Here is a 17,744-nt window from a genome sequence, read left to right as displayed (position 1 = left end):
ATATTTTATCCTCTCCATCCCACTGGAGGGGAGGAGTGAGCAAGCAGCTGTGCAGAGCTTAGTTGCCATCTGGGGCTAAACCACAACAACCACGGGAGTGTGTTTTTAAGAGAAATCGTGGGGCAAAGTCAGCAAGTTTCCATGAAAGCACGGCATACACTTCCCGATGGTGTTTCATTTTTATAGTCTCCTGTTGTTAATTATGGGCCTGCTTACTGCTGTTATTCTTAATTCTTTAGTTTTCTTGTGGCTGCTGGAGATTATTTAAAATGAATAACCTTGCTGTGTTTCTCCTAGAAGACAAAATTCAGGGAAGTCCAGCCTCCTGCCATGCTAGATTCTGAGTTTTCACAGGAGAAACCTGGCACGTTTGAACTGACTAAGTGAGCTGAAGGGAGCATTCTGACATACAGCATGAGTTTGCTAGCTCTTTTTCCCTCACAAATGATGGAGGGAAAAAAAAGTGTAATTTTAACATGCAGTTTATCTCACTGTTAAATGCACATAGGAAACAATTGATTCAGAGCTACACTTTTCTCTGAATCTGGCCACTTTATGAAACATGTTTGAATGGACGAGGAAAAACTCAAGAGTTTTTCCATATATTAGAGCTATGTCATCCAACATAAAGCTGGATGACATACCTCTAATATACCACGAAAAATACAGGCAATGTGTCAGTGGAGTTCAGTAAGTACCTGTTGCAGCAACTGCACTAGCTTAAGAGCTGCCAGTGTAATTTTCTCCTCTCTACGTCATTTTTCCGTCCCCTTACTCTCTGCTGTGCCAACAATTCGCAGATCTGTATGACAAACTGGATACAGAAACTGATCAAAGTAACTTTGTCAAAAAACAGCGCGTATCAGAAGGCATTGCCTTTCAAATAAAAAGTTTTGTCAGTACATACGGTCAGTGTAATACATGGTACGTGAAATTACACTAATTTAAGCTTCCCAATGCTGGACAGAAAACACACAAAATCGCAAGAGAAAACCGCCGATATTTTTACTGGCTCATTCTGCAGGTTCGGATCTGTCCCTAAGCTGCTGACGGCTCGATGTTCCGCTGGCACTGGCATTTACTCTGGATCGCTGTCTGGCCTGCAATACATTCAATGGCAGGAAAGCTACGCAGCCACGCTGGACGGCCCGGCCCGGCCCGGCCGAAACGCAACGGAGAGTCACTCCCCGCTGCAGACCAAGCGCTGGCCGCCGCCTGACGCGGGAACAGAGGCCTGTGGGTCCCGACCGGGCCTGCCGGGCGGGGCGAGGCGGGGCGCGGCATCCGCAGGAGACCGGGCCCCAGGCCGCGTCCCGGGGGGCACCGGGCCCGGGACGGAGCGCGGCGGGAGGCGGCGGCGGCGCGCGGGAGGGCGGGCGGGCCGAGCCACCTCCTGCCCGCAGCGACGCGACACGACGCCCCGCCTCCGGCGCGCGCCGCTCGCCGGGCCTCGGCGGCGCTCTCGGCGCTGATTGGCTGGAGCCGCAGGCATCACGCGAAGGTTGCCGTTAGCCCCGCCTCTGCCGCTCGCTGATTGGCTCTGCTGCTGGGCGGTGTTCGACCCTCACTGGCAAATGCGGAGCGCCCGCCCCTTCCGCACCGCTTTCTGGCGTAGGCGTGGAAGCCGCAGCGGTCGCTCGCTCCCCGGTGCCTCCGCCGCTTCTCGCCCCCATGGCCGACCTGGAGCTCTTCAGCACTCAGCAGCAGCCGACGGCCGCCGCTGACAACGGGACGCTGGACGGCGCCGAGGAGGATCCTGCCGCCGCTTTCCTGGCGCAGCAGGAGAACGAAATCGCGGGCATCGAGAACGACGAGGGCTACAGCATCCTGGAGAGCGGCGAGGTGCCGGCGGCCCTGCAGGTTCCGGAGGGCCTCGACTCGGGTAGGCGCGGAGGGGCGGCGGGTCCCGCTCCACGCCCCTCCCCGTGGCGGGAGGGGTACTGTGGCGGGAGGTGCAGTGCCCCGGCGGGCTGGGGGGGGAAGGGTTCCTGGCCTGGCGGGACTTAGCAGCTTCCCTTCTCCCTCGGAGGTGCCCTGGGTGGGAGCGGGCGGGGCCCTCTCCTCGGCTCTCTGCCCCGAGCACGTGCCGCCGGTGAGCGCGGCCCGGCTGACCGGGAATGGTCTCGGGATCGGGTCCGAGCCGTGCGGGCGTGCCGCCGTGGTCGTCCCGGGTGTCCTCTGCCGTGCCTGAGTTATGGGTCGTGCCTGCTGAAGGCGCCCAGGAGAGCAATGCCGAGTAACTCTCATCTCGCCCGATCCAGGAGCCGGCCTGGAATGACGGTCCGCTGAAAGCCAGATAAGTCAGTATGTTGCGTTCTGCCGCTTTTGTCTCTGCCTTCAGAGGCAGTGATCTTAGCCTTAAAGCAGGCTAGCCGTTGAGCTAATCTTTAATTTTCTTAAGCCGCTAGCTTTTGTTCCTTGGTAACCTTTGTACCGAATGTGGGAGAGCTGACACTGCAGAACTCAGTTGCATTCGGAGGAGGGTGTCCACGTGTGCTGGGAGCTAGGGATTCGTGTGATTTAGTTAGTCCAATGGTAGCCAAAGCGGCCCTGGATGAACATTCCTGATCACAGAAGGTTTGGGGTTTTAACTTGAAGTCTAAGTGGAAAGAAGTTGTGAACGCAGGATGCTGCTGCGCTTAACTGATATTTCAACACTCTTGGAAGGCTTTGCATGTAGTTGTCACTGGGCTTACAGGAGCATGTCTTACTCTCGTGTGATAATCCTTTGTCACTTCAGGAAGGTGCCACTCTTCAGACTAAGTTGGATAACTTTACTCTTCAGTGCGCTGTTGTAACATCTTGAGAATTAAGTCTCCATTATGCAACTTGATTTCTGAAATTACTGGCGTATCTTATGTATGAGGATGCAGGTTCATAGTATCTCTTAGAATAAAGCCCAACTAGATTAACTGAGTAATGGAGACCTGTTGCTTCCAGTGATTGTTTAGTGGTAGTGCAGCCCTTAGAGTCAGCTCATTCGTGAGGTTCAAAACATATGGACTACGTGCTTCCTGTAAAAAGGGTGTTTACAGGGGGCTAACTTGCTCAAGCACTAGAACATGAAGATAATCATTATCAGAACACCATCCCATTTTGCTATCAGACATAACTAGACTTCCATATTCTATGTATTTTGCAGAAACAGACACAGTGGACACCTCTTACTTTCAGAAGCCTCAGACAAGCATTATGCCTTATATGGTCTTTACATTCCAAACAGACTCTGGAATGTTAAAGTAGCTGTTTGAGGACTAATTTATTTGGAGAAAGCTTTGACTTTGGTTTTTCTCACTGAGTTTCTAGGACCAACTAGATCCGTACCTTCTCCATGTGCATGTAATGTGGCTATTGCAGAGCGATTTGTTGTCAAAAAGTCAACTAGTTAAATACTTCTAGATTGGCTTGATATGTAGAAATAGTTAAGCTACTCCTCAAGAGTTTTTCCTCAAGTCACGTAAGTTCATTTGTCATGGGATACAAAATTTATTGGAGAAATTTCTCTAGAAAGAGGGTCATAAAATAACAAATATGATAAAATGATCTAAGAATCTTGGAAGTCTAGGTCTGGTCTGTATGTCATCTTACTTGTATGCACTGGGATTGCATTTATGCTCTAGCCTGTTAAATAGGTATATCAGATTGTGCTTGTGGACTTCCGGTGGTCCCATATCATGGTTTGATGTGGAGGGGGGGGGGTGGTTCTGGTGGCAGGAGAGGGGTATTGCTCCCTGCGACCTCCCCGGTTTTGGAACCGGGTTAGGCTTAGTTCTGGCCACCAGATCAGACTGCCATCCCCCTCAGGGTTGAGCCAATAGGGCACCTCTGCGAATTGCCCTATTTAAGTCAGGACAAAGGAACCAGAAAAGGTGCTTTTGCCCAGGATGGAGGAGAGAAGGGAGGAGGGCACTGCCCCCGCTCCCTGGCTCCCGGCTGGGCAGCTGCCTGTGTCGGGCTGGCGCCGCCCACGGAGGATGGCGGCGTCGGAGCCAGCTGGGGAACTCGGGGGCACCCCACTCCCGGGGTGCCCACTGGGCTGAGTTCACCTGGAGAGGACTGAGATCTGAGAGAAACAGCTGCATCGACACCAGGTCAGTGAGGATGGAGCGGGAGGAGGTGTGCCGGAGCCGAGTTTCCCCTGCGGCTGGTGGTGAGATAGCAGGCGGCCCCCCTGCAACCAGGACGGCCTCGGTGGAGCAGAGACCCACCCGCAGCCAGTGGGGAGAAGATGCCTGAGCCTGAGGATGGTCGTGTTGGGATGCACGACAAGGCAGAGAGGCATCTGGAGTCTGCGTGACGACCCACGCCGGAGCGAGTGGCTACAGCTCCCTAAGTACCCGAGACTGTGGTAAAGCCCACACCGGAGCAATCTGTGGGGAAGGATTGTTTCCAGTGGGCTGGACTCACGCTGGAGAAGTTTGTGGATTTTTCCTCGTGGGTAGGGGATCCATTGGAGCAGGGGAAAAGGGTGTAAGGACTCCTCCTCCTTTGAGAGAGAAGCAGCAGTAACAGCACGGAATGAACTGACCTGCACCCCCCCAGTCCCTGCCCCCTGTGCTGCTGGGGGGAGGAGGTAGAGCCGGGAGGAAAAGGAAAGGGGCGGGGGGGTGGGGTGGGAAGGTGTCAGTTTTAAGATCTGGTTTTGTTTCTTTCTGTCCTCTTGAGTAATCGTTTTTTGTTTCCCTTTGTCCTTCTAAGTAATCATTAATAAACTGTTTTGCTTTGAGAAAGCCCTGTCGGTTTTGCCCGGGACCATGGTTGGTGGGTGCTCCCCCTGTTCTTGTCTCAACCCTCAGTCCCTTTGGTCTTTGTTTTTTTTCTCTCCTCTCTACTTTACTGGAGAAGGAGAGACTGTGTGAGTTTTAGTTGCTGGATCAGCCTAAAACCACGACACCCATTTTTTAACAGATCCGTTTGTGACTGTCAGAGCTTGTACTCCCTCCTTGTTAAAAAGTGCGGACTGTAGCAGTGCAAAATACTGGTTCAGGCATAGTGACAAATAATAGTGATAAGTATTGGATAGCTCTATCTCTAGTGCTTATTAGTTTATTAAACTTCCATAATGAAGTTAAACAGATGAATGCAAATTTCTTCTTGAAATAATACAAATTCTTATGTGAATCCTTAAGCATTGTGATCAGGGATTTGTGGATTTGCTTTTTTTAACCGTAATCTTTTTGAACGCCTTATTTACAGACCTGTTGGATAAGTTTTCTTTCTAAATACTGGGCCAAAATTCATAACTCAGGCAGCTTTCAACTGAAGTTTGAAGATGTTACCTTTGACTATTGTTAGAAGCAGTTACCAGCTTCTTGAAATACACTTGTAAGAGTGTCTCGTACAACTAACAGTTTTTAGATTGCAGCCTCCTAAAAAAAGAGCAGGCAGATACATGGATAGTAGTGAACTCCATGAACTGTTCATACCAGTATCAGGAAACTGACATTAGTGTATATTTCTGTTAATTGTAGTAATGGTGGATACTGGGTGAGTATGGGGGGAATGTTGCCAAGCTCATGTATCTCACTCAGTATCGCTTCATATTGCTGTGATCAGGGTTGTAATACTGGCCGGAACCAATAGACCATTTATTATGTAAATAGCTATCCTGTTCAAGCTTCCTGGGCATGTGAAAACCAATCTTATTTCCCTTGAAAGATGGAGCATAATCACTGCTTCAGAAAACAGGAAGTACTGTGTAAGTCAAATAATACAGTGCTGTTGCCTAGTTATTAGTAACTTGATCTTCTGAGAGATCTCCTTTTCAGTGATAAATCAATGCCTGCTTTTATTTACAGTCAGATTCTTCAGTTCTCTCCAATCTTCAGTAGGCCTTCAGGTTATAGCAGTTCACTTGCTGTGTCCTGTGAGCAGGAGAGAGTGAGTTCGGGTTAAATGTATGGCTTCTAGAACCTGTATGTCAATACACAAACCTTGTGACAACTTGTCAAGTAGCTTCTAATGGAGAATTACATTCAAAGACAAGCAGTTTTATATGTTAACAATCATGGAGATACACACAAGTTTAATGTAGGCTGTCTAGCCTCAAACATTACCTTCACAGTTTCAAGCTCTGTCATTTTTGAATGAATTATGTTTCTCCATCTTCTGAAGAGTCTCATGACCCTGGAATTAAGAAACTTAATTGCCTTTGGTGGTTTCTCCATAAACCACATTTAGTAGCCTTTCAGGGACTGAACATAAATTTGCTTGAAAATATAATTAGGAAAGAATTGTTTCCTCCTGTCTCTCTAGTTAGTACTACAGACAGAGTTACTTGTTTGTGAATATTTGTATTTTTTCTTAATTGTTTGAACAGCCATTGTTCTGAGGTTTGCTATGCAATCAGTATGTTGAGGCTTCAGAGCACAATAAGGTAGCACTGAGAAAGATATAATGAAGAGATGGTCTCTGTTTAACTTGGTTTTGCTGTCTCTTGGGGATACTGCATTATTATGAGGCTCACCGTAGAAAAAGCTACTACATCTATTGGGAAGTAACAAAAGCTCTTACAGCACAGCATTACTGCAGATAGAGGAAGGTGTGATTTGGTACTAGCCTGTTGATCATGTTGAAAATGAGAACTCTAGTGGGACAGCAGGTTAGAACTGAAGCACAGAAAAGAAGCCCTCTTCCTGACCTGCTTGCCTTTATTTTGCACACAGGTGTGAGAATGGGTTATGGCTAAGACAACTTATTTCTTGTTCAGTTTCTTGCATAATTATCTAAACAAAAACTTCAGAGAAGATTATCTTTCTCATCATCTTATGGATGAGAGGTAGGTGAAGGGGAAGCATGATTTATGCCCAAAAGAAAAAGGATGGGAAACTAGGCCTTGAGTAGTGAAGTTACTTAACCTTATATCAGAATATATTACAGTTGATTATGTTCTTCTATTTCTTCAATTAAAGCTAGTTCACTCGAGGTAGCAATGAAGAAGCAGAGTACTTGTTGTTTAAAAGTGGTGCTGAAAGTAGCTCATAAAAAATGCTTTTAAGTATGGTTGTATTGAAGTTCATTTCTCCTGCATGAGGATATTGTCCAAAGCATAGCTGGATAGGAAGACCTTAGAAGGAGCTATTTCATGCTTTAGGAAATGTTTGAACTTGTGTTAGAAGAGCTACCTCTGCAAAGTTCATAACTGAATGGACTCTGAAGCCAGTAGAGAGCTCTCATTGTTCATGGCTGATGAAAATGTGATGATAGCAGTAACCTTTTTCTGTGGGAAGGCAGGTATGAAATGACATGCTTCTGTTGGCAAAGAAATCTAATACACAACTAGCTTTGATTAGTGACATGAAGGCTGGCAAGCAAGTTGTTTTAGGCTTCATAGTGATTTGTAGAAACACTGAGACTGGAGAGCTGAAATGAGAGAATGTTTGACTATTGGTCTGATTCCAGTTAGCATACTTGTATCTGCATATGACAGTGTGCGTGCTGGTACAGTGCCATTTCCTCTTCTGCGTGTGGTATGCTCAGTCAGTGTGCTGACTCTGCATCTTAATCACAAGTTCTAGGGAGCTCATCACAGATGGGAAGTTTGTTTTAATACTTTTAGTGTGTCTGACCTGGGTGCCCTCTGGAAGCCCTCTGTTCGAGTTAGTGGCTGTTTCTATGCAGAAGAAAAGCAGTTCGAAGACAAACACATCTGTTTTGTCTCAGCTGCAGTCCTCAGCAATCATGTTCTTCCTTTTATCTCAGCAGACTACCAGCCTGGGTACTGAGAACCTTAATGAATGCTTTTTAGTGTAACAGGAAAACTTAATCATATTATCACAGTTCTTGAAAGAATCTTCAAGACTTACTAGCCATTCCACCTATCTGGTGAGTCAGTGCTTCCCAAGGAGTTTCTCTCATGAAACAAGTGCCTCTTTCTGTACATGAGAACTGCATATATTTAGAGGCTAGCCTCTCTTGGGTGTTGTAGCAATAAACTTGTGTCTCCAGTCTGATTGTCTGAACGTGTGAATTGCTCTGTGCTCTTCCAAGGTAGGCAGAGTGGGCAGCTACCTTAGTCAAGCTGTTAATGTCAATATGAGTTGTAGACCCTGGCTTAGCTTTAATTCCAGCCCTGTCAAAACAAGGTGAACAGCTGCAGCATGCATATATAGTGCAGATGGGCTTAAATTGAAGGAGAGTGAAGTGTTAGCATGTTTTCTTTTTGGGCTTTAGTCCTCATAAACCTGTTTAATAGAACTGTTAATTGTAGCTGTAACTGCCCGAGTCAGTGTATGTGCAGTGATCTCTACAAATCTGCTTTGAGGGAGCTTCCAGATTGGTGTTAAGTGATGCGCAGGGTAGCTGCTGTTGAAGCAGACGGATGCTGTTAGCTTTATGTGCCTCTCAAACCAGTTCTTTTTGGCTCCTGTAACTTGCAGAATAGTAGCAATCACACGAAGTAGCTACCACCTTTCAGATGTAGGAGTCTAGTTATAAAATACCAGATTCTTGTAACTGAAAATTGTCGTTGAGTCTTTTGTCTACTGAAGCTAGTAACTATGTTCTTGGTGACTGTATATTCTAACTTAACTACCAGGTTTGAGCTGTGGACTTTGCAGTCCTCTAATACAGTTAGTGATTGCTATTCAGGGCTCAGGGGTAAGGAGTTAATAATGCTTGCCTAGTTCCCTGATAAAAGAGTATGAAGAGCTTCCTGTGTGCCATTAACACTAGCGTGAAACTGAGGCACACATAGCCACAAAGAAATAGGGGATACAGCAGCATAGTGCTCTTGGTTTTAGGCGAATTAGCTATCTTATTTAAGAAGGTGGTGAAAAATAACTTTATTTTCTGCTTACTATTGTGTGACTTTGGTACAGTCTCTTCTTTCATTGCAGAGTGTGTTAACATGGCAGAAACTGTGTGATAAGTTTATCCATCGTAGCATTATGGGTGAGACAAAGGTAGTAACATTACTTTCTATATCATGCAGGTGCATGTTACATAGCACTCTTCTAGAGAGATGCCTTGCTGAGATTTTGCCATTCTTGAAAATCTTGGTGCGTTTTGCATAGTCTAGAGATTTAAATAGTTCCACAAACTCAAATGTTTGTCTCACAACTGATGTATATTCCTTATGGCTGTGTTTTAATACAATGATATTTTAGGGTTATGAGGCAAAGATTCCTAGCTGATCCTGTTCCTGAGGCTCTACTGCCAGTGTCACTTCAGAGGGAATAGTGCTGCAGCTGAAGTTAGTAAGCTATCAAATATCGTCACAGAAGGCAGCAAAGGAGACTTCGCTAGGAATGCTAGCTATATCTTTTGAGATGATTAGGAATTAGGACGTAACTAAACTAGGATAAGAAATACTAAGTGTTGGCTGCAGAATTGTAATTTTCCAGATAGACACTAAACCAGTGAGAGTCATGCTGCTTAACTTATGAACAGTTGTCTAGTAGTCAGCTTCTAAGACAGGGAGGAGAAAGTGGGACCAAGTTCAGAGCACTGTCTGTAGCAGCTTCTCAGCAGTATCAGCTCTGTTGTTTATGTAATCTGAAGCATGATCTCGTGTTGAAGAAATGACCTTGTATTACTGGTGCTGCAGAATAATTGCTCACTTGGTTTCTTGTGCCTATCCGGAAAAGTGCAGAGATAAGGAAGTGATCCTGCAGGGTGTCAGGTAACGCTTATTTGCATAACTTGCACATTAGATACTCTAGTAAAGCTTTCCATACAAGTTACTGAAATCAGTAAATCTGGCTGTTCTGTCTTTTCTCAAATGGCTAAACTACAGTAATTTCTTTACAGGTGCTGTTGATGGAGTGGTTAATGGAGATGTCTATCAGGTAAAATGGAAGTATTATGTACTTAGAATGTCCTGTTCTACTCTGAGAACTCTACCTTAATCTATACTAATTCTTCCTGTTTCTTGTCTCTTAATGTACTTTTATCTCATCTCTGAAGAGGAACTTCTATTCTGATAGCTCATCTCAAAAGGTGTTAATGCTTTTAATGTGCCCCTCCTCTGAACTTAGAGGCAACTTAAAGCTTAATAGGACATAATCACCGTTATAAACCACTGCTAAGACTGACAGGCTCTGTGGTGTGACTTAATGTTGATTAGCCACTGGCTAATAAGCTGAAAGCATGCCCTGACTACCTAGTTTAAAGCGGAATTTTTTGATTTGGTTGTTCTTTAAAGATAACTCATGTCTTGGTTGTCTTAGCAAGATTGGTCTTACGAGGATCTGACTGAAAACCTTATACCCTTCTTAGTGACATAAAGTTGTATGAAATTAAGCTGCTGGCGAAACAGCTCGGTCATAGTATGAAAGCATGTTAGTCAGCCATGGTAATGACAAAAAGAGGAGGTACTTGCTTTATTAGTGTCAGGGGGAAAGGAGGTATACGAAGGCAATCGCTGTGTTGTAACTGAGTTTCACACCAGTTTGGCAAAGGCATTGTCATTGCCTGGTATCAGAGTTGGCTGGAGAGTCCTGATTAAACGAGTGCTAGGGTAACAGTTGACATATGAGCACTTCTTCTCCATAGAGTTTTCAGTAAACACTGAGACTTGTGGAGACACAAACAGCTTTCATGGTTGCTAACATTTTTACGTCCTCACCATTGCTGAGATTGATGGGAAAACTGTATCTTACTGGCTCTTTATGCTTCCTTATACAACAGAAGGTAGATGAAATATCTTGATTTCGTGTTTGCAATTCTAAGTGACTAGCTGCTTTCGTTAATACAGCTTCCTCTTAATGAGGAAGAACAAACTGAATGGGCTGTATGTAACTTTTGTTTTAGCTGCCTGTAACTAGTTTGGCCGTGCAACTGGCCAATCTGTTTTGGATTGAATGTGAAGCTTGGTGTGATTGCACCAGCCTAGCTCCTTCTCTTTGCATTATTCCTTCATGGAGGACTACAGGAGGTCCAAAGAGGGGAGTATCTCTGTGGCAAGTAGCACAATATTTGGTAGCTTTTTGAATCTGGTGTATTAATGGTAGTCCTATTCTGTGAGCTATTGTGTAGTAAGAAGTATGCTAATTTTCACACCGTTTTGATGCTTAAATGTTGAAATGCCTCTTGTGTTCTAAGCTGCATGCAGCAATCCAAATTCTGTAATGTCTTTAAAGAACATTGGCTTTTATCAGTTAAGTTCGCCAATGTCTCTGTAGTAGACAAATAAGTTACAGAAAACGTTTTAAACTCCTATGGACAAAACCATAAAAATAGAAAAAACTACTTTCACAGCAAATATTTAAGGTGAAAGGAACTGGAGGATCTCTAGGCTTACAACTGCAAAGTGAGATACTAGGCTTTGTCTTCTGCTTTCTTCACGCATAGAGCTCTGGTATGATTTGACTTCTCAGTCAACTTGAATTTGTGTTTGATTGCTAGAGGCAGACCTGTATTGCTTTGCTTTGCTCCTACTGTAATTTGTGGCAAGACGTTTTTCATGTTAATAGGGGAATTGTGGTATAACATAAGATGAATGTGTTATGTGCTCAGTTCAAATAGAATCTAATGTTATGTAGCTTGCAGGCAGTCATCTGAAGTTTCAGTTGCCATGTGTAAATGACGTTACTATTCCTTCCCTTTAAGGAGAGTAATGGTCCAACAGACTCCTATGCTGCCATATCCCAAGTAGATCGACTGCAGTCAGAACCAGAGAGTATTCGTAAGTGGAGAGAGGAGCAAAAGGAGCGCCTGGAGCAACTTGGTAAGGAGGGTGTTTGTTGCAGTTGTGGTAGTGTTCTTGCTTCTGAGTAACTTAGTGGAAGCTTCTTAAGTGGCAGAATTCTCAGCCATGACTTCTGGCTCTGGGGAATCTAACATGCGTCTTGAGTTTGAACAGCAAATCTGGATGAGTCTTCCAGTAAGCAGACTTCATACTGGTGTAGGAGTCAGTAAGCAAGTGGCTCTCTGAACCTTAAGAGTATTCACGTGGCCTGCCCTTTACTTACAAATAAACTGACACAAAATGAACAGCTTTTATCAGCAGAAAAGAGTTAAATACTGCAGCCATCAGCACTTTTTTGAAAGGATAAAGACTAATTATTTTGTAATTGCTGAGGCCATTTGTTGTCACATGGATCTTAATGTAATAGTTAAGTAATGGACTAGTAACTACACTATATACGGTTGTCAAATGCAGTGATACCTATCTGTGGACAGCTTTTGAGGGCCTACACACTGGTTTGCTTTCCACTTATATTAGGAAAGAGGCTTTGCTTGAAATTGTTAGCACAGAACCTTCTGTACAAAGTGATTCTGGATAGAGCTGAGCCTGTTATTCTTCTTTTTGGGACAGTTACAGCAGATGAGCTTGTCCCAAACTGTAGGTTGGATGTAAAAGCATGCTGGGTGCCAGGCTCCTTCACTTGGTCTAAGCACAGGGGCTTTACTGAGCTTTGTTCTAGCGCTAGCATAGCAAAGTGACTGTTTTCTGGTTTTGAACAGTTTGCAGGCCAACAAACTTACTGAATCTGAATTAGTCCACAAATGCCTAGCCTAAACTGAAGTGGGCTGTCTCAGTTATGCAGCATAGACATTCTGTTTAGCTACTCCTCTGAATGTTCATGGTATTTAGAGTTCTGATAGCCTAAATTAGGAAGTGTCCTGACTTTTATCTCAGTAGAGCAAACAACTGTCTGCACTAGAGTGCACTCTGAGCCATCAGCTGAAATGTTAGCAAGATCCATCTGGAACAAACATGACTGACAAAAAATTCTTAAATCTTCAGATGCGAACTCACGAAAGCAGGAAGCAGAATGGAAAGAGAAAGCAATAAAGGAGTTGGCGGAGTGGTATGCAAGGCAAGATGAAAAGCTCCAGAAAACAAAAGCAAGCAACAGGTAAGGCTTCTCCAGCCATCTGAAGAGTTACAGTACTGGATATGAAAGTAAAGGGGAAGAGAGATTGGAATATTTCTAGTATGTCCTAAGGCACTAGCCTTCCAGATCATTAAAGTAACCTCTCCTGCTAAGAAATAGGTCTCCAATGGTAGACTATCTTTTAAAATTTTTTTTAGAATCTGGATTAAATGTCTAAGAGTAGCAAGAGGAAGCATTAAGATGACAAACTAGAATTACTGAAGGTTCCTTAAGACATGAAGTTTGGACATGGCCAAAAAAAGGTTTTTGTCTGCCCACTTGTTTGCATGCTACTAGCTGCATAGATCTTCAGTGACTGTAATTACCTACCTTGAGACTAGCAGTCTTACTTGCCATCTTTAGAACACATGGAAGCGGCCTTCTGGATAGTCTTTGCTACAAGGTATTTTGTTAGATATCTTAAAACTTTTGGCTCCTCCTTTTGAAGGTGTTTGAGAAATAACCTGACTCAGTTTGGCTATTGCAGAACTAAATGCTGACTGTGTCTGTTGGGTTTGAGTTGTTTAACCATGGGCCCTGGGGCAGAAACTAATGACTTGGCTGCTAGTCTAATAAGTTCTTATACTTTCTTAGAGGTTCCCTGTGGAATTTTGACTTCGAGATATGTAAAGGTAAATATGATAGTACTGACTGAATACCACTTAGATCTCTGTCTGACGTAGGGTTGCCACTGTCACTCTGTCCAGGTAATTGTTATCAGGGCTGATTTATACTTTGGGAACCCGCAGACTTCAAGATAAACTGTGTTTTGAAACACCATTTTTCTTACCAAATTGCTAGCAGGTTTGTCTTGAATAAGTAGTAGACTCTACTTTTCACTAAAGGAAGAAAGGAGGCCTGCAATTCCTACAAATTATGGATGTGACACTTCCATTCACTGAGGTACAGTCTTTTGGTTGGCCAAGAAAGGGAAGCAGGATTGATACTCTTCTGATTGGTGGCCAGAGCTCATGGTACCTCCATAGCTTTACTGTGGTCAGTGTCTGAGTGCAGCATATGCCTTCTGCAGCAGGGTCCGTTTAACAAATGTTGCACAGAAGGAGTGTTCAGCATTCTCCTCAGCCTGGTGAGATCTCTCTCCTAATGGTAATCCACTGGAAGTAGCCTGACACTAACACTGGGTCTCTAGTCCTAGACTAGCTGGTTCCAACTTCTGGGACATAGTAGAGCTTTTGTATCAATGGCTTAATTGATACATTCCATGTGGTAGTGGCTTTCCTGTTACAGTAAGTCTAGGTGATACAAAGTTAATGTGCTTGTTAAAACTGCCTTCAGCTGTGTTCCCTACTTCTCATCCTTATCTTTTTTCTCCTGCCTGCTTGCCTGCCTGTTGGACTACTTGCTACCTAGGGTGGCAGATGAAGCTTTCTACAAACAACCCTTCGCTGACGTGATTGGTTATGTGTATGTTGCTTAACTACTAATTCTGTTTGTTAGTCAACTAGGTAATAAGGAGGATTAGAAATAGTGATGAATGTCTGAAGGTGACTTCTGAGTATTTCAGGGCAGTATAAACTAATATAAGTAAATTGCCTTTAATCTTTGGACTAACTGATCTGCAGTATTAAGTGCTGTTTTCTTGCAAGGATCCCATACAGTACACAACATCCAGCACTTTCAGATTAAGACATGTAGCATACATACCACTGGAATTTTGGTAATGACTTCTGTAGTCATTAGATGTAGAGGTTTACAGTTGTTTCCAGGCCAGTGAACACTGCTTAGCAAGATGCTTTGCTGGGTGTGTCTGTAGTTTCACATGGGTGCTGTATTTAGTCCTAGTCACCTCCACAGAGAAGTACAGTGTTTGACTCTGCATTCTCTGTAACAGGCGTTGAGCTCCTGATCTGTTCTCATTTGCCTACATAACTGGAAAAATATTCAAGCAATGCTTGCACATAAAATTCCACAAGCCAAGAAAGGTGGAAAGGATTCAGCTGCCATAAATCAGGGTAGAAGAGGTGCATACATATAGAATTAGGATGCTATTAGAGAAGAGGTGAAAAGTACAAGAAGGTGTTACTGGAAAGTCAGCATTAGCTGCTAGGAGAACATTTAGAAGCAGCTCTGTAGACATTTTGCTAGCCTAATATATGAATGAGAGTACAGCCATGACTTCTAAGCCCCAATGAGTGTGCTAGTTTTTGTGGAGTGGAAAGATTGTAATATTTATTGGCTTGTTTGTGTGTTTTAATTTCTTCCCTTAATCTGTAGACTTCAACTGAAAGATGGCCATGTCGCAGATTCTAAGGTGACACCTTTAGAAGGTGTATTGGTGAGCCATGGTGTGGCTTTGAGTGCATTAATATTGAGGGTCCAGTGTGGAATTCATTACCTAACTGTAGGTGGATGTTAACCAAGATTTGTGAAATGATGGATTTACAGGTGGTATTTGACTTCAGTCTCCTGGAGTTGATTTTGATAGATTTTTCCAGTAAACCCCTTATTTTCATATATCCAATGCAAATGTGCAGTATAAGTGCTGCAGAATAAAATTAGCAGCCTGTTTCCTGAACGTAGGCTAAGCTACTACTGCATGTTCAGCCAGCTGATCATCTGCATTAAGCTCATTCTCATTTTCTATATCTGACTTAAACTTTCTCTCCTTGTTTCTTTTCTTCTCCTCACCTTTAAGCACAAACATAAATCATCCTTGCTACAGCCTAGAACAGTTAAGTAAAAAAAAATCTTCGCTGCCCCTTAAAAGTGTCATGTCACATAAAGTAGCAGTGTTGTAGTGACCCCTGTCTTCAGTGGTGTCTGTAACCTTACCATCCTTGTGAATAGTGCTGAACCCTCATGGGAGAATCATCTTCACTGCTTTTCTGTACTGCTTGTTGGAGTAGATGGATTTGGTTTGATCTCTTGAAGCTGACTGCTCTTGCACTTAGGCAGCTACCAGGGCCCCACAGTTCACGTAAACTAGATGCTGGAGTGTTATCCATGCATTGAAGCAATGCTGTTGGCAGCATACCAATGCCAAAAGGCTACAGCTGCAAAGCCACTGGCACTAACCTGTACATAATGTAAAAAGCCTCCTTAGAGTCTCCTTAGGGTGAGAGCAGGGAAAATGTGTTTATTCTGTGAGCTGACCTCAGACAAGTCATCCCCTCTGCCAAGATACGCTTCAGTCAATAGCACTTACAAACATGGGATTCATGACTTAAATTCCTTTTGATTATGCTGCTTCACTACAGCGTTGGGAATTATCAGCAGATAGTTTTATGATGACCTGTAGGCCTTGGGGCTGATCTAAATCCTCAAACAGAATCTGTTTTAAGACATGCTTGCAGGGAGTTGCAAATTTCCAGTTGGCAAGTGTCCAATATAAGCCATTAAGTGGCAGAGGCTTAACTAGTTAAGACCTGGGCATTTCTCCATAAATATAATGCCTCCGTAGGAGTACCTTACTTCCTGGCAGCTTGTGTGGTGACTCCTTAGGCAAAGACTCAGTAATATTCTTAAAACCAAACACCTGTATTCCAACATTTTACACAGCAATCCTCTGCACTGCTTGTGCATAGCATACTACTGCAACCTACTTTCATCTCCAGTGGGAGCTTAAGTAGCCATAGTGTCCACAAGCAGCTGTCAGGTCACATTTCTTATGAAACGTGCTGAAAGAAAATGCATCCTGTAAGAGGGAAGGACTGCCTTATATGTTGGGCATTAATGCAAGGTGCATTGCATTGCTTTTAGGGCAGCTGAAGAAGCCTTTGTGAATGATGCAGAAGACATTTTTCCAGGCACTGAGTGGGAACGTGTGGCTCAGCTCTGTGACTTTAATCCCAAGTCTAGTAAGCAGGCAAAAGATGTATCCCGCATGCGTTCAGTCCTCATCTCACTCAAGCAGGCTCCGCTGGTTCACTGAAGGAAAGCGCAATGGAAACACTACAAATGCAATATCGTAACCTTACTCAGAGAAGCTATGTTTGCAGTAATTGGATTAATTGTTTCAATGTTTCTTTGGACCAAACCTCATGATGTATCTAGAGCTGATCATTATTTGATTGCATGTTCTTCCTCATGTTTCCTTTGTGTCTGATACGGGAGAACCTCCAGAACTGTAGTCTCTGTGCTGTTGTGCACTGAGATGTTACTTCCAACATTACTGATATTAAAGATCTGTTAAACAGCAAAATGTGTTGACTTTGGATGACTTAAGAAGCTCTCCTGCTCCCTTTCAACAGGGTGTGTTTGAATTGAGTGCAAGCAGACATTCTTTTAATTGCTAGTGATTTCACCTTGCTGGTGACTGACCAGCCATCAATGCTCCTGGTTTCTGGGAGGCTGTCCTGTTGTCACCATAAGCTTTCTTAAAGCTCTTGAGAGCTTTAGTTTAAAAACAGCTTCCCTATCCAATTTATACAAGGTAGAAGCTCTAACAAACTGGAGCAGCAGGCTTGTTAAGGAGCTTTTCTTGCCTCTAGTGGAACTGAGGACACTGCTTTCTGCAGGTGACCAGTTCTGTGTAGTTTTCTGCTGTCCCTCCAGCTGCAGATCGTAGGCTAGAAGTACAGTACAGGGTACTGATTAGCTAAGGCCCTTGATACTCTACTGCATATTCTGTTCTGTCTTGTATTCAACACTGGCTTCATATGCAAAGTTCTGTTGTGCAGAGGCTGCTTGGGTGTTTTTGAACTGTCTTTGTCCTTACTGACTCTTGCAGACGCTTTCTCCCACCAGGGTGGTGGACTGGAGATTTGGAGAGCAAGAAGAAGGAAGATTTGCTCTTACTGTTGCTCATCTACTGGGCTGGAGCTCTGTCTGCCAGAGTGGTTGAATTTGAAACCACCTGATCTGGAGAATATCTGTTCTGCTGCTTCCTTGTCTCTCTAATCTCACCCAGCATTCACAGGGGCTGTATTCTAGCCTTGCTCTGGTAACACTCACTTGAGCTGT

General features: G+C 44.1%; 1 protein-coding gene across 3 annotated transcripts; it reads left to right on the top strand.

The window, feature by feature from the left end:
• The first annotated feature begins 1,668 nt into the window (after positions 1–1,668).
• Positions 1,669–16,911, top strand: CLTA (clathrin light chain A). Of its 3 annotated transcripts, XM_086628686.1 has the most exons (7): positions 1,669–1,882; positions 9,751–9,788; positions 11,551–11,668; positions 12,692–12,803; positions 14,193–14,246; positions 15,478–15,513; positions 16,542–16,911. In XM_086628686.1, the coding sequence occupies exons 1-7, from the start codon at positions 1,672–1,674 to the stop codon at positions 16,711–16,713; spliced, it is 741 nt and encodes a 246-aa protein (XP_086484812.1). In that variant the 5' UTR covers positions 1,669–1,671; the 3' UTR covers positions 16,714–16,911. The 3 variants fall into 3 exon arrangements, with proteins under 3 accessions (XP_086484812.1, XP_086484813.1, XP_086484814.1); XM_086628687.1 differs by lacking the exons at positions 14,193–14,246; positions 15,478–15,513; XM_086628688.1 differs by lacking the exons at positions 14,193–14,246; positions 15,478–15,513 and having other exon boundaries at positions 1,669–1,903; positions 9,766–9,788.
• Positions 16,912–17,744: the final 833 nt, after the last annotated feature.

Source organism: Tauraco erythrolophus, chromosome Z (genome assembly GCF_009769465.1).
Source record: "Tauraco erythrolophus isolate bTauEry1 chromosome Z, bTauEry1.pri, whole genome shotgun sequence".
NCBI lineage: Eukaryota > Metazoa > Chordata > Aves > Musophagiformes > Musophagidae > Tauraco > Tauraco erythrolophus.
The sequence above is the reverse complement of the archived record's forward strand: the minus strand, read 5'-3'. Positions and strand labels throughout refer to the sequence as shown.

What these genes read in the sequence shown, in the direction of transcription:
- CLTA (XM_086628686.1), top strand. Translation starts at nt 1,672, where the DNA reads ATGGCCGACCTGGAGCTCTTCAGCACTCAGCAGCAGCCGACGGCCGCC. An exon ending in GGAGCGCCTGGAGCAACTTG is followed by an intron (nt 11,669 to 12,691) that starts GTAAGGAGGGTG and finishes TTAAATCTTCAG; the next exon opens with ATGCGAACTCACGAAAGCAG. An exon ending in CCTTGCTACAGCCTAGAACA is followed by an intron (nt 15,514 to 16,541) that starts GTTAAGTAAAAA and finishes CATTGCTTTTAG; the next exon opens with GGCAGCTGAAGAAGCCTTTG.